Source organism: Mytilus edulis, chromosome 10 (assembly GCF_963676685.1).
Source record: "Mytilus edulis chromosome 10, xbMytEdul2.2, whole genome shotgun sequence".
NCBI lineage: Eukaryota > Metazoa > Mollusca > Bivalvia > Mytilida > Mytilidae > Mytilus > Mytilus edulis.
The window spans coordinates 50,423,698-50,440,824 of record NC_092353.1 but is presented as its reverse complement, the minus strand read 5'-3'; the positions used below and the strand labels follow the sequence as shown (position 1 = coordinate 50,440,824).

Below are 17,127 nucleotides of genomic sequence, written 5' to 3'. Positions count from 1 at the left end.
AAGGACATACGTTTAGAAAAGAAAAGAAAAGAAAATAACAAAATAGTCGTTACTTTCCCCTCTACAAATTTAGTTCTCTGATTTTTTTTCTGCAATCCAACGTGGGTGCTTCAAGCATGCAAGGTCCTTCAAACAGTGTAATCGTTCCATGGATTAATAGGTAAAATTAAACAATAACCAGAAAAATAGATCTACTACTATAATTTAGACCAGAGTCGCATGTTTCGGTCAAAATATTCACTATTCTATGTATGGTGAAAATACATTTTTTTTTTATTTGAAAATTTTATTCCTTTTTGGGATTCTGAATCGTATTGATTTCTTTATTTGTCTGTACTCATGATTTATTCTGAACCCTCTTTGACTCTATTAGGCGGAAGTTTTATGAAAATACAATTGACAGTAGATGTACTGGTACATTCTGTCCTCCGAGTGCGACAGACTGCCCTGCAAACTTCCTATGTTAGACCCACTTGTACACAGTACAAGTTGTCATTGCAATGTTATATTCCTCTGTATTGGGGAAAATACCATTGCTACCTCAAGTCTACCTAATTAAATTCCATAGACCTAAATGACAAATTAGAGCAACAACATACATTTGTATAATAACTTTGTTATTAACATGATTAAGAACATTATAAACTGACAAGACTGCAACAACAAACAAGCGGTCATAGTTCCAAATAGTAAGACTGACTAGTTCAAAAACTCTATTGTTGTGCGCACGCAGCAGTAGATTGGAATAATCTGGAGGACTCTAGTGTGCGTCATTACAATTGAGGTTTTGAAATCAATCAGCATTTCTCAGCAAGCGTAATAACTTATGCGCAGAGCAGACCAACCTGTCACCCACAATAGCTGAAAGGAATCTGTGATCTAGTTCCCATCCATATTCAGAAGTGGGAAATACAGATGACTTACAGCCATGTTATGTACCTCTGCTTGTTAACTGGTTTTCTTTATTCGAATACTGACAATCCAAATGTTGTTATATATACCTCACCTGCTTATATACTCCAGGGCAAATATAATATTTCTTAGATAGGGATGTTCCCTTTAAGAAACACATTAACTCTCACAAACACCCAAGCGACCCTTATAACCTTTGTCGCTGCTACAGACTTTCCCGCAAAACAACTAATACGTTAAAAATTGTAAAACATGTATAATTGCAATAAGATTTTTCATATTTGTAACATAAGTGAACAATAAACAAAAAACGGTTAAAAGGCTTAATCAAGCACCTAGTTGAAGAGCATTGGGCTCCCAAAATTTGGAAAAATCTTAATTGCTAAATAACAGCTGTTTACTCACAAATGTAATGATCCATGTTTGCACAAAGGGTTTTAACATAATTTCAGATAATAAACAGTAAAAATGTATGTAATTTATTTTGGTATATATATAATGTATTTATTATATATCAACAGTTGTGAATTTGAGGCAGTGTACCATGGGTTATTTGGTGGTTGTACCTCTGCACAAAAACAAGCCTTAGCAAGAATTAATGTTTGGAAAAGCAGGTATGCAAGTAAAAAATATTATTAGGAGTTTGGATTAGTAATCAAGTATTTTTAGCACTCTTCTCTCCCTTTTAATATTGAAAAGTTTAATTATACACAACAAGTAAAGAACATATATGTAGGACTCGGAGGTGCGATGGGGACGCTGAAGTGCGATGGTCACGCTGAGGTGTGATAGTCTACACCGAAGTGCTATGGTCCGTTCACTGATGTGCGATGGTTTATTAAACGCATGATTGCAAGTTTAAAATTATACAGATCATTTTGAGACGTACATGCAGATTATATAATAGTTAGTTACTGTATATAAACATGATACATTTTGTAAATGTACATTCATTATTTGCTAGGTCTGTCCTTAATTACAGTTTCATACTAAATGAGAGATCGTCCACTTTGATTTTCTACATGACTTTTTTGTGGACATCATAATTTTAAATTAACATTTTATCTGTACTTTTATTATAATACAGAGAGTACATTGTATGTCTGCTAACCTGTACATATTTAAAGAATGTCATGCTCCACCGTATATGTAAAAAATAAACTTTTGTAGATTTGAAAAAATATCGCTTCAGAATGTTAACGTTAACTTTCCAACAATCCTCCCTGTTTGCTATTGTTATTAAATTTGTAAGTGAGTAAATGTAAATTTTAGTAAAATAGCCTACTTCATTATAGAATAAGTTATGATACATTATCAAACATTGTTGGCGGTTTTTATAAAGGTCTCAACTAGCTGAAATGGAAAGCATGCTGTTCTTCACTTGAATATTGGTATATTTTACATAATTTGAGAAGTATGTAATAAATTATAAAACATGTATGTTTTATAATTTATTACATACTTCTCAAATTATATATGTAATTTGATATTTATGATATTGTAATGGTACATGCGCGACATGTCTATATTTTGATTTTTTAATTAATGAATAACAAAAATTAGACATAAATACACTTATATATATGTATATATATATAAAACAAAACACATAAATATATATAAAAAAAACACACATAAAAATGAAATGGGAAACTGTAAAATATAAATCAAAAGCATTGGCAATGCCACCATCTGACAATTTAAAATAAAGGTATAGTAGGACAAAGTCAAGGAAACATGATGAAAAAAACCCACTAGTAAGTAGTTTAAAAAATACTGTCATGTGTAAACATGTATTTTTCATTTTGTTTATTGAGGGACAAATATAGTTTATATAAGAATTGTTTTTATAGATGTATTCTGCCTGTTGCTGTAGAGAGTACAGATGCACTAATTAAAGTTTATATAAATGAACATGAAGGGAAGAAATCTGGTCAGAATATGGAAGATTCTATTAGAAATGCATACAGCTTAGCCATTATTAGGTAGGTTTATTACACTTCTTCATTTCTGAATAGGATGCTGCATACTGTAGATTAAATATTATTTGTTGGAAACCAATTTTCTTGGATTCAATTTACAAAACTGAAAAAGAGGAGATATTCTAAGGTCTTCAATATTGTAATACAATGTATATGATAGTAGTCTCTGTAAGACAATGGTAAAGGAATCTTTTTGTGAATTCACTCACAGTTTTTGTTTATAGTCATGCACGTGTTAGCACAATGTGGATTTTGATTTGAAAAGAGCTTACCAATACCTGTTCATTGAGGGAATATACAAATGTGAATAAGGGGAGATAATCTAAATTACTTCAATATTGTAATATTTTGTAAAAGTCTCTTGTAAGAGACGCAAAAGAATCTTTTTGTGAGTTCATTCACATTTCATGTTTATATTTATGCATGTATCAGTGAGTTCATTCACATTTCATGTTTATATTTATGCATGTATCAGTGAGTTCATTCACATTTCATGTTTATATTTATGCATGTATCAGTGAGTTCATTCACATTTCATGTTTATATTTATGCATGTATCAGTGAGTTCATTCACATTTCATGTTTATATTTATGCATGTATCAGTGAGTTCATTCACATTTCATGTTTATATTTATGCATGTATCAGAACAACGTTGATTTTGATTGGAAAAATGATACATGTTTTTGAGATAATTCACAAAATGAAGTGTTTTTCAAATATTTTATTCTAACTTCTACATTTTACTTTAAATTCTGGTTGACATTTGATATTTATTTTTTCTTAGGTTTGTGAATCATATAACAGAAAGAAGTCAAGTGAAGCAGTATATGCAGGCTGTTCATAGACTTGCAGGAGAGGTATGATCTTAACAATCCATAAAATGTTATATTTTAGAAGTTAAAGTAAACAGAGAAGGTATAAATTTAAGTGCAAAACTTGAAAATTGTGTTTATAAACTTTAAGTTGTTGGTCCTTTTAATTTATGTTAACAATTTTTATTTATACAAAATATGAACTATATCCTTTAGATACAGAAATATTTGAAGCATTATTCAAAATAACAAATTGATACTTGAAGCTTAAATTTATCTATAAAATATCCCAGTTAGCTCTAGCTAGAACTTTTAACTTCTGTCAAAATACAAGAAATTTTTTTCCCCTACATTTTTGATTAATTGTGTACTATTTTTTACAGTTGGGAGTTCCAGAATGGATAGTGAACTTAAGACATGATGCTACACATGGTCGTCTGCCATCATTAGATTTACTGAAGACAGCTGCTGACTGGTGTATTCAATGGTTAAAGGTAATTTATCATGTACTGCATGTTGATTGACTGATGCAAAGTGGCAATTGCCAATTTCAGAACCAGAGGCAGATTATTTTTTTTTTGGGGGGGGGGCTATCGTGGGACAAATTTGATTAAATAGGGAATCACTGTAGCATGACCGGAGCAGGCCCCATCTTAGGCAGTCAGTGGGCCCCCACTTATGAAAGTTTCTGGATCCGCCACTGAGTACTCTTCAGCTATATCATGGTGGTAATTTTTTATTGGTGTAGGAAGCCAAAGTGGATGGAGAGAACAACAAACTTTGACGAGGAAAATTTGCAATACTAGTCAATTATGATCTGAATTTTATGCAATATAATTAAACCTTAACTTTCAGTGACAGTTAAAAAAAACCAACTTATTGTTTTGTTCCTTCAATAGAATAAAATGGTTTTTTTTTTTTCCTTTTTAATTCTTTTCTTCAGTAGTCCAGGTTTTAGTTTTCTATGTACCTTGAAATAGCTTATATGTACATTATAGTTACAGTCTTACAATTTTAAATGACTCATTTTAACAAAAGTAGACAGCTTTAATTCATTGTTTACAATTGACATCCTGGTATACTTTTGGCTTCAATGTGTACAATTTACTTCAAAGTGTACAATTTACTTCAAAGTGTACAATTTACTTCTTTGTGTACAATTAACTTCATTGTGTACAATTTACTTCAATGTGTACAAAAAATAAATAAATTCACAAAAATACTGAACTTAGGGAAATTCAAAACAAAATGTCCCTAATCAAATGTCAAAATCAAAAGCTGAAACACATCAAACCAATGGACAACAACTGTCATATTCCTGACTGGGTACAGGCATTTCTTATGTAGAAAATGGTGGATTAAACCTGGTTTGATAGCTAGCTAAACCTCTCACTTGTATGACAATCGTATAAATTCAATTTGTACAATTTACTTTTTTGTGTAAAACTAACTTCATTGTATACTGGTGACAAACTTGTATACTGTTTATTTCAATGTGTTCAATTCAATTACAATTTATTGATGGGAAAAAAGCAAGAACTTTACCAAAAGTTCACTACATATTGCATAACAAATTAACATAACGAAAATATTTATTTTGTATTAAAAGTGTTTTAAGGTTGAAATATATTTGAGGTTATGACTGGGTACTTGTATGTCTTACTGTATATGCAACTTCATGTCAACTTTTGAGATAAGAATTAATTCACATTAGCTCAAGATACCATAACTGTTGTGTACCAGAGACAAAGTTGTCAAGAGTCTACACTTCTCCATTGTTTTATAGAATGAATATTGGGAAAAGCAGTTGGAGGGTATGGCTTATCAACAAGAGCACCCAATGAAAGATACAAAAGAGAGCAAAGTCAAAGATAATATCACAGAGATGCTTTATAGTTTTAAAATTAAGGTTTGTTTAATAAGGTTTGGTTACAATTGACATTTTTGTCCATGAAGTCCCTACTCAGTCTACACCATTCAATATAATATATATTATGGCAATGTTTCTAGTGGAGAAAGTCAGCATAAGGATAAAAGTAGGTCACTATTACCTAGATTTCATGCTTTGTTAGCCCTCTTGGTCAAGGGTTTTGTCCAAGATAATCTTAGAGTTAACCATTTAAAAAAAGTTAGAATGATTGATTGATTGTGACTTCCTTAATTTCCAGTGGCAAATATTTCATTCTAAATTAAAACTTACACAAAACAATATATTATATACAAATTGTTGGCATACACTTTTGGAAGATGAATTTTATTTGCAAATTAATTTCAGAAGACGCTTACATCCAAGAAAAGGGGAAGTAAGACAACACAGATATTGAAGAACATAGAAGTAGAATTATTACGCAATAGGTATATATTTAGAGTTCTGATTTAGGTCAGATGCAATTGAATTTCTTGATGTTAAGATGGTTATGTAGTATTATTTCAATATTAAAAAGAAGCTGTGGTATGATTGCCAATACGTCAACTCTCAAGAAAAGACCAAATGACACAGAAATCAACAGCCATCTGAAAGGCCTTTAAAAATGAGCAAAGCATATACAGCATAGGCAGCTATAAAAGGCCCAGAAATCACAAATAATTCAAACAATTCAAACAATTCAAATGGCCTAACTAATGAACAAAAAAAGAATGAAAAGCAAGTGTGTAACACAGCAACAAATGTCAGTCATTGAATTACAGGCTCCTGACTAGGGACAGGCACATACATAGAGAATGTGGCAAGGTTTAACATGTTAGTGAGATCCCAACCCACCTTCACCTGGGACAGGGGTGTAACAGTACAACATAAGAACAAACTGTAAAAATCTGTTGAAAAAGGTTTTAACTTATAAGATGGATACTAACAGAAATATATATAACAAAAACACAGAGAGGATATGACTGGGTACTTGTATGTCTTTCTGTATATGCAACTTCATGTCAACTTTTGAGATAAGAATTAATTCACATTAGCTCAAGATACCATAACTGTTGTGTACCAGAGACAAAGTTGTCAAGAGTCTACTACACTTCTCTATTTTGTGTGATAGATATTTGGTCTAGATCTGAAAACAAATTGAAATCAACGTTTATTCTCTTTGTCGCTTATCCTGTCTGTAAATGTTCTGATAGGTAGTGCACAAGTTTATCTCTCTTTTTCACACTAGTTTTATGCATACCAGGTAGTTATTTACTTGATAATTATTTTTGATAACTTTCTTGTTTTTAATATGAGATATTGACTTATTGTATTATTTCTTCTCTATTGCAGGGAGAAAGCTGTAACATCAATGTCAAAAATAATTGAAGGTCAAGTTAAAAAAAATGTTGACGCAGGTTTGTGTGAAATTTTAAAACATAGTTAGGGGCCTCATTGGCTGAGTGGTCTAAGTAATTACTGCTGTAATCACTAGCCAGTCAACACTAAGGTTGCGAGTTCGAATCCTGCTCATGCAGGTGCACTTGACTCCAATCTTAATTGGCTAGGATTCTGGTTTTATCCAGGCACTCAGGCTTCCTCATCAATAAAAACTGGCTGCCACAAAAAAGCCCAAAAGCAGTGCTTAAAGGTGGTGTTAAAAAACACCAAAATATATCAATATGTATAAAACACGATTTATCATAGTGCATAAAATGTGCTGAAGGCAAACATGTAGGATTGTTTATTTTTTATCTTTCTAGACTTGTGGAAAATAAGAACAATGGGACAGTACATTTAAAGTACTGCAATTGTAAGAAAAAATTCTTAAAAAATATATAAAAAGAATCGTTGTTTATTAAAGTTGGATACATAATGTGTACATATTATACGTTTTTGTGTATGGTACTTTCAATGTTTTATTTTTATTCCAGAAGACACTTTATCATTCTGGCACCCAGTTCTTAAGATTTATCACCAGTATGGTTTGACACTGTCCATGCTGAAGTGTTTACCTGTTACAGAGGGTTGTCATGGAATTATTTCATCATTTCTTTACCAGCTGGCTGATACAGGTAACTCACTCTATTACTAAATCTGGAGATTAAGCGAAAATCCTATTTTTTCTACAGCATAAAGACGAACTTTGTTGATTTTTGAACCATAGGGTGTTTCAGGGTTTTGTTGTTGAAAATATCTAGTAATGTAAAATTTGCAAAACTTCCACATTTGATAACTGACATAAATCATTATTAAGTGCCAGTCTTTGTAAGAATCAGGCAATTTAGGTAAAAATTAAAACATGATTAGAAAAAACCCACCGAGCTAATCATGCTATTTAATACTAACCATCATCCTGAGTTAAAAAGTATTAGTCTTTTGTTTGTGTGTGTCTGGTAATATCAAATAACTTGGTTAGAAAATTGGTCAGAATGATAGCAAATTACAGAGTTATCTCCCCTTATTCGTTAATTTCTAGTGCATTTCAACCAAATTGTATCTTCTATAACTAGAACAGAAAATGGAAATGAATGTTATTTTTGTGCAAAGCTACATATTATGAACTGAAATCAATGTCAAATAGGGTGGGGTTTTTTGGTCATGTTTTCACCACTGCCTGATTCTTAGGCAGACTGGCACTTAAGTTAATAGTTGTCTCATAGGTAATCATACCAAATCTTCTTATTTCCAATGAGATTGAGGGTAGTTATCTCTGAGCATTCTGACTTTCTCCTCCAACAAAAACTTACTGTTCGAATTAACACAATAGTGTTGAAAGTGGGGTTTCATACAAATCAATCTTGATTTATTTTGCCCTCACCTGTAGGCCTAGCACTTTTAAATGATTGCCTCTTTTCAGGTTACATTGTCTATATTTCAACATACATTCATAATAATGAAAATATAAAAAAAGTAATTTTAGATGCTTTGCTGGTGATCACAGTTTAAATAGGCATCCTGAAACACTTAGATATGATACAAAACATGAAAAAGATTAGTACGCATGAAAAATGAAATAGATTTTTAGTAATTACAACAACACAAAATTCCAGTTCAGTAGATATTTTTGTTGATGCATGTTTGGAATGAATAATATTGACAATGTCAAACTATGTATTCATTGATATGTCATTACAGGATGTTCTAACAGAATAGTGGAGTACTTTGATTTTGTATTGAATAGTGTGGACCAATACAGTGTACTGTGTCTGTAAGTATTGGTAGAATTTATTAAGGTGGTACCCAACACCTTAACTAAATTTAATTTGGCTCTTTTAATTTTCATAAAATTTTGACAAAGTATTTACTTTGACCTTTTGAAAAAAATAAAAAAAATTCTAAAAATTTAAACCAACTGTTTTATCAGAAAAAATACATTGTATAGCAGTTTGACAAACACTTATTTTGATCATTGAGAAGCTTAATATTCCCTAAACAACACAACGTAATTAAAACGTTTAGCTGATTTTACAGAGTTATCTCCTTGTAGTGTTAGGTACCACCTTAAATCATCAGCAGTAGAACAACATTTACATCTTTTATGTCAGTTCTTTATAACCTTAAAGATCAAAAGTATGGTTATCAGCTGGTTGCCATGTATTTGAATATGAATTCTGTTTTGCACATTTTAAGAAAATGATCCAATGGTTGGGTGTCCTACTCACTAATGGTTAATGATATTTTATATAAAGTTTTATTTTGTAAATTAAAAACAAGGATGATCAAAATATCAGTAAACAAGATTAGAATAACACATTAACGATGTATACACCTTATCACTATTTGTCCGCCATAACTGGATATCACACAGGTTCCCGTAAAATTTTGACGTCATAAAACAAAATATCTGACGCCACAATAGAAAAGTGATTGTTGTATGCATTAAAAGTTCAAGCGGCCGGGTCAGCCGGCCGATAAAGCTAATAGCGATAAGGTGTATTGACTGTGTTTCTGCTATATATATTTTGTCAGTATTATTTTATGAACAGAAATTAAATACTAGTACAGAACTTTATAATGTAGTAAAGCATTTGTGTCATTGAATAACAGCTTACTGAAATAAATTTAAAGTTACAATAGAATGAGCCAAGTGAAATTTGAACTCATTAAAATATCTTATATAGTTGCCGTCACGTAAAATTGGCACCATGTTTTTTGTCAAAAAAAAATTTAAATATCAGCCGTGTTTACTCAAGATGATGTTTTTCATTTAGCGGAAGTAAAATCCTGTCCAAATATCCACTACTGTCCTACCTTTTATTGTGTTTGTACTGTATAATCCTGACCTTCACATTTATCAAGATTATTAACATTGTAAAACCGCCATCTTGGTTTCTATGAGGATCCCCTATTGCATGACATTCATTACTCTCCGATAATATCATTGTCATAGATGATACAATTTCCCGTGCTTTTTACGTAAAGATGACGAAAAGCTCCGAGAGTCACAAGAAAATGGAGAGCACGTTGAACTCCGCGGCAACACTTTCGGTAATAACAATGTTGGATTCCACCATACAAAATAATCTTGGATTATGTGAAGGTCAGGATTATATAGTGCAAACACAATAAAAGGTAGGACAGTAGTGGATATTTGAACAGGATTTTTCTTCCCCTAATCGAAAAACATAATCTTTAGTAAACGCCGTCGATATTTAAGAAAATTTTGACAAAAAACATGGTGCCAATTTTACGTGATGGCGACTATAGATGTTTCAAGTAATTTCTGCATTGTAGATTTGTTTTATGCAGTTTATGTTAGAACACTACTTACAAATAAAAATTATTCTCAATAATAAAGTAAATATAATGACAATAATTTTATGTTTTCAGTCTGCAGAAACTTGATCTTAATTACCTTCTGCCTGAAAATAAGGCAGACCAGCTGACAACAATGATGGATATCTACTCATCACATGATCAATCCATTCAAAAAGGGGAAATTTACCATGTGAAAGGTATGTTTACAAAATAGCTATACATGTATATTAAATGATAGTTTTGGATCAATGGCTAGAAAGAGTAGCATGCAAAAGCTCAGAGACACTTTCTAGATAGCTTGAATAACTACATACACAAAATGTGTTGGGGTAAACTAGTTTTATGTGTGCACAAACTCCTCTTTTGCCAATTTTGACCTCATGTCATATAACTAGAACATACAATAAAAAAAACCTGCAAAGTGCAATTTCTGGTAAGATCACCACTATCTTGAACAAACAAATAAAAACTAAATAATCGGTAAATGTATGCTTAATTAAGAAATGTATCTATGTCCAACTGATGTGAATAATTTTCTTTGTTATAGATTTGCCAGTAGGTGAAGTACAAGAAACCAGTTCAGAATCATCATGGAAATTATTTACAGGTAAAACTTTTGTAACAATTTATATGTTTCTTAAGTTTTGAAGGGATGTACTTTTACATGCTTGTTGCATAGGCACCTGGCTCTGAAAAATCCCAACCTATATACCTTAATGTAACAGCAGGTACACAACTAGCATTTTGGAAAAACGACACTTGGTTGCAAACAATTTTTTTTTTTAATTTTCAATTTTTGATTCTGATGTTGTCTATCCCACTGTAACTTGTCATAAATCTACAAAATTATCTACAAAATTATTTTTGATTAGATTATTTCTGTTATCCTTATCATTCATAGCAGGCCTTCCAGCATTCTAGTTTAAAAGTATTTTCATGAAGGATACTTTACAAAAAACAAACTTACATATTTATATATATTATTGCTGACTTATTTTGTTATAGATAAAAAGTTAATTTTGTAAATTTACAGGTAATCCATAGAAACTTGAATAATGAATTTTATGACGTTGTTATCCATTGGAGTAAGAAATAGTCAGATATGTTATAGACTTAAAATGACAAAGTTCAAAGTGTTGTTATATTGATATTTCATTCATTTTACGACATATTATCCCCACACAAAAATGTTTAAATTTACAGTTTTTGTCATAACACTTATCATATTTGGTATGCAGTTTTATAAGCATTGGTATTTCTCATTTCCATGGAGGTGATTTGGTCCTGCACCTTCAGTTGTGATTCATTGACTGAAGGTTTTGCATATAGTTTACATGTTAAAATATTGCCATTGTAATTACAACATTTGCATTATACTATCGAAATTACAAACAGGTGAAACCTATCTCTGTCAACAATTTATTATTTCTTTTAGACCATGTTAACTGGAATGAGTTTCCAATTGGTTGTATACCAGGTTGCAACATTACCTATGATAGTTTAAGGTTAGGAGATACAACAACTGATGACCAATCAGACCAGAGTTTAAATCAGAGAACTGTAGATGACATGGAATTCACACAAAACTCCAGTTTTAATATGTAAGTTGTAAAACAATTTTTACTTTTATAAAAAAACATGTGAGGAGCCATGGTGGTCTAGTGGTTTAAGTAGTTCTATTAATGTAATTTCTAGCCAGTCAACACTGAGGTTGTAATTTCGAACTCTGCTCATGTGGATGTACTTGACTCAAATCTTAATTGACTAGGATTGTCAGTTTTCCTATCAAAGGACAGTGGTTTTATCTTGGCACTCTGGCTTCCTTCACCAAAAAAAACTTACCACTACGAAATAGCCAAATAGTGGTGCTTAAAAGTGGCGTTAAAACTGCAACAATCAATCAGTAAACATGTGTTTTTACATTGTCATTTCTAGGTGTTTTTATAGCTTGCTGTGCCATATGGATTATGTTAATTGCTAAAGGACTTATGGTGACCTTTAGTTCCTTACTGTTATGTCATTTGGTCTTAAGTGGAGAGTTGTCTCATTGGCAATCATACCACATCTACTTATTTTCATGTTTGAGATTTACAACCATTAAAATAATGGTGGACATCTTCGATCTGTAGTTTACTCAGTTGTTTGGAATAAATTTGTTATTTTAATGTCCCATTTAGGGGCATTATGTTTTTCGGTCTGTGCATCCGTCATTCATCTATTGTTCATCTGTCACGCTTCAGGTCAAATTTTTTGGTCAAGGTAGTTTTTGATGAAGTGAAAGTCCAATCAGCATTAAACCTAGTCACATCAGAGTTTGGACCCCTATTTCAAGGTTCAATGAACATAGAAAATGATAGTGCAAGTGGTGCATCAGTGTTTTATGGACACATTCTTATTTTTTAAAATGTTTTGTAAGGTAGGTGCTTTTTTTTTTGGTAAGACGTTTTAAAATTTCAAATTTATATATGTGTGTGTGTGTGTGTGTGTATTATATAACAGAATATTTACTGTCATATTCTTTTTTTTTTCATTTTAGGTCCACTGTTCAAGATTCATTCCCAAAGAACACTTGGACACAACAAGAGATGAACAAAATTCAAAACCTCATTCAGATTTTATGATGCAAAAATTAAAAATTGAAATTTTAAACTCAAAGGTCTGATATCTGTGAACATTGATGTGCGTATCCTGCTTTAACAGTCAGATGGAATATAAGTTGCAGATTCTATTATTTAATAAAACTGGTCTTTAGAAAACTCTATTTATCCAACTTCCACAGGAAGATTGTTGCAAACCAATAATGTTAACATTGCAATTCAAAAGTGGATGCTATTTATTATATACTTGTCAGAACTTTCTCATTAGGATTAATTTTTCTTACACTGATACGGCATTTCTTCTACAAAATATAGAGCATTTCTTCTACAAAAGATAGAGCATTTCTTCTACAAAAGATTATATTACGGATTACAAATGTGTCGAGGTTTGTGTTTGGATAACAACACAGAGATGTCAGTATATATTCGGGAAACTGCCGGGGTATATACGACGTTTTTATCCCCAATTGGAACCTCAAAAACGTCATCATAACACCGGTTACTATGTGACGTAGTCAAAAGCTATGGGACTGTCAGAGGCTCACAGAGGGAAAATAATGACGTGCTTCAGTCAATAATACACTTTTAATACTTAAATTTAATGTTCAAAGTGTTATTATAAATTATTACATACACGATAAAATTATGTTCACAGCAAATTAGAAAATCCTTCACGTATGCCGAACATATCAGGTTGGGTTTTTCAATATATATGTGTTGTCAACAAATACTTGCACTGGAAAATAACATTAAGTCAGGGGTAATCCGTAATATATGTGTAATTCAGGTCTCAGGGGATATAAACTCTAAGCCGGGAATGTCACAGTATATACCCTGTCTGAGACCTGAATAACATATAATGTGACCTCTTAATAGAAGGGACCTTGGTGGCCAAGTGGTCTATGTTGTCTACTAATGTAATCACTAGCCAGTCAAACTCAACTCCAATCTTAATTGACTAGAATCGTCAGTTTTCCTATCAAACGTCAATGGTTTTCTCTAGACACCCCAGCTTCCTCCACCAATAAAAATTGGACACAACCAAAAAGCCCAAAAGTGGCGCATAAAAGAAAAAGGCATTAAAACACAAGCAATCAATCAGTCATCTAATCAAAAGAGTTAAACAGACTTGTTCCACAGTCTTTCTTATACTGTTTAATGTTTTATGGGCTGTTTTCTCTTCAACTTCCGAGTTTTATTGTCTCTTTTTGTATTTTACACCCCTTTTAACTGGCAAATAAAATTTATGTCATAATCGATTATTCACTATCACTTTAGTCGATCATTTCAGTGAGTCAAAGGAAAGGCTTTAAATATAGAATATGGGGTCATGGTAGCAGAGTGGTGCAAGAAGTTTTTGTCGAGCCTGCAACTTTTGTTGCAGAAAGCTTGACATAGGGATAGTGATCCTGCGGCGGCTACGGCGGCGGCGTTAGCTAACTTCTTAAAAGGTTTATATTTTAGAAGGTAAAATAACTGGATGCTTCATAATATAGGATAACTATATTTGGTATGTGCGTACCTTGCTAGGTCCTCATGCCCGTCAGACAGTTTTCACTTGACCTTGACCTCATTTCATGGATCAGTGAACAAGGTTAAGTTTTGGTGGTCAAGTCCATATCTCAGCTACTATAAGCAATAGGGCTAATATATTTAGTGTATGGAAGGACTGCAAGGTGTACATGTCCAACTGGCTGGTGTCATCTGACCTTGATCTCATTTTCATGGTTCAGTGGTTATAGTTAAGTTTTTGTGTTTTGGTCTTTTTTTCTCATACTTTATGCAATAGGTAGTTTAAAGATATTTATTTATAGGGGATTGGGAAACAAGTATTGCAACTTATATTAATCCCTTTCCACTTTGCGGGTGCGAGTGCTGCCTTGTAGCGGCATTAGCCTACTCTTTTTCGAATTCTACAAGGGTGTCTTTAACGTGCAAGAGATATGGCTCTCTCTTAACACGGGTCAGCCATTTATCGTCCCCTTCCGACGGACTATCATCGTTTCCTCAAGACCATACTCGCAGATGGTGTCAAGGGAGAGCCGAAAATTGAGTTTCTGAAATTTTCATCCCAAACGGGAATCGAACCAGGAACCTTTGTGTTAGTAGTCCGATGCACTAACCACTACACCACGGCTCTCATAGGTCTACTATATTTGTTGTATGGCATAATTGTAAGGTGTACATGTCTAGCGGGCAGTTGTCATCTGACCTTGACCTCATTTTCATGGTTCAGTGGTCAAAGTAAAGTTTTCAAGTTTTGGTCTTTTTATCTAATATTATATGCCAAAGGTCAACTATATTTGGTGTATGGAAATATATTATGATCTATATGTCAGTCCCGCAGGTTTTATTTGACCATGACCTCAATTGCACGGTTCATTGCACAGTTAAGTTTTTGTGTTTTGGTCTATTTTTCTTTAACTATAAGTAATAGGTCAACTATATTTGTTGTATGGAAGCTTTTTGTTAGCTGTACATGTCAGCCTGTCATGGTTTATCTGACCTTGACCTCATTTTCATGGTTCATTGGTCTTTGTTTAGCTATCTTGGTTAATGTTAAGTTTATGTGACAGTTGTAATAAAGCTTTATACTTAGGACTATCAACATAATATCAATGATAAGTAAAGAAGGCGAGACATTTCAGTGTGTGCACTCTTGTTAAAGTAGTCACTATGCAGTCAACACTGAGGTTGTGAGTTCGAACCCTAACTCCAATCTTAATTGACTAGGATTATCAGTTTTCCTATCGAAGGTCATTGATTTTCTCCTGCAATTCCGGCTTCCTCCACCAATAAAAACTGCCTCTACGAAATAGCCCTAAAGCGGTACTTAAAAGTGACGTTAAACATGTTAAAACATGAAATTAAAAAAGCAATCAAATCAAATATAGAATCTTTTTACTTATGAACTACTTTATTTATTGACTTTCTAGAGTCTTGTTCATGCTTTTGGGTTATGTCAGCTGTCATTAAGCTCATTAAACACAAATTTTGTTCAACTTCTAAAGGGTCAAGGGACAGTAAATGAACCATGTGAAAGATTTTGGTGAAAAAATGGAAAATGATACTAAAAAATTTAGCAGATAGTAGTATAAGTGAAAATCCCCCAAAAATGCTTTCTAACAAAGTTTTATTAAATTTTTAATTAATGTTGAATAAAATACGATCTTGAAGATCGAGAACATAAAACAAAATTTTTCGCAAAAAATGTCAAAATACGACCATTGGTCATTGTTGAAGGCCGTACGGTGACCTATAGTTGTTAATGTCTGTGTCATTTTGGTCTCTTGTGGACAGTTGTCTCATTGGCAATCATACCACATCTTCTTTTTTATACACAATAGTCGTTTACCGATATTCAAGTCTCATTTATCGATTAAGATATATCAAAGAAACAAACACAATTGGAAATGCATGAACTCCCAAAGGTGTGTTGACATGCCAATCGCCTCCTGCCATGTAAATAAACACTAAGTCAAAATGTCACAATCGGGAATAAACCATAATAGAGGTGAACCAATTCGTGTGAGTGCCGGTAATTGTTGTCAAAGGTACCAGGATTATAATTTTATACGCAAGACGCGCGTTTCGTCTTCATAAGACTCATAAGTGACGCTCAGATCAAAATAGTTGATGAGTCTTAGGTACAAAGTTGAAGAGCATTGAGGACCCAAAATTCCAAAACGTTGTGCCAAATACGGCTAAGGTAATCTTTTCCTGGGATAAGAAATCCTTGGTTTTTGTAAAAATTCAAAGTTTATGTAGTGTCAATTTTATTCTTTCCTGATAACTCTGTTGATCAGTTTATTTATTAAAATCATACATACATATACAATGCTAATTTTGTGAGTAAAGCTTGAAAAGTTATCAAAGGTACTAGGCTTATGAAATGAACATGGACAAGCGTAACATATTATCAGGGACATGTAAACGCCATAAGATAGAGAAAAGGATATGTTACCTGAGAGCCATTTGAAATAGAAAATGTTTAGATTATAATATACACATTTGTTATAGAATTTTATTTTGAAGTTATTCATCTGTGTCAATATCAATGAAAATAACTAGATATAAGTCCTACTTTCGGTATCATTCGAAATTTCAAGTTAATTTTTTTATGAGATTGTTATCAGTGTTATCAGAGTCTAATAA

The 17,127-nt window shown here is 32.3% G+C and overlaps 1 protein-coding gene across 2 annotated transcripts; it reads left to right on the top strand.

The window, feature by feature from the left end:
• Positions 1–19: 19 nt before the first annotated feature.
• On the top strand, positions 20–13,030 carry LOC139491420 (ribosomal biogenesis protein LAS1L-like). 2 transcript variants are annotated; one of them, XM_071279108.1, is made up of 14 exons: positions 20–160; positions 1,434–1,526; positions 2,766–2,897; positions 3,681–3,753; positions 4,092–4,202; positions 5,495–5,617; positions 5,984–6,063; positions 6,968–7,032; positions 7,549–7,689; positions 8,753–8,825; positions 10,448–10,572; positions 10,923–10,982; positions 11,811–11,976; positions 12,912–13,030. In XM_071279108.1, the coding sequence occupies exons 1-14, from the start codon at positions 117–119 to the stop codon at positions 12,994–12,996; spliced, it is 1,371 nt and encodes a 456-aa protein (XP_071135209.1). In that variant the 5' UTR covers positions 20–116; the 3' UTR covers positions 12,997–13,030. The 2 variants fall into 2 exon arrangements, with proteins under 2 accessions (XP_071135209.1, XP_071135210.1); XM_071279109.1 differs by having other exon boundaries at positions 30–160; positions 5,987–6,063.
• Positions 13,031–17,127: the final 4,097 nt, after the last annotated feature.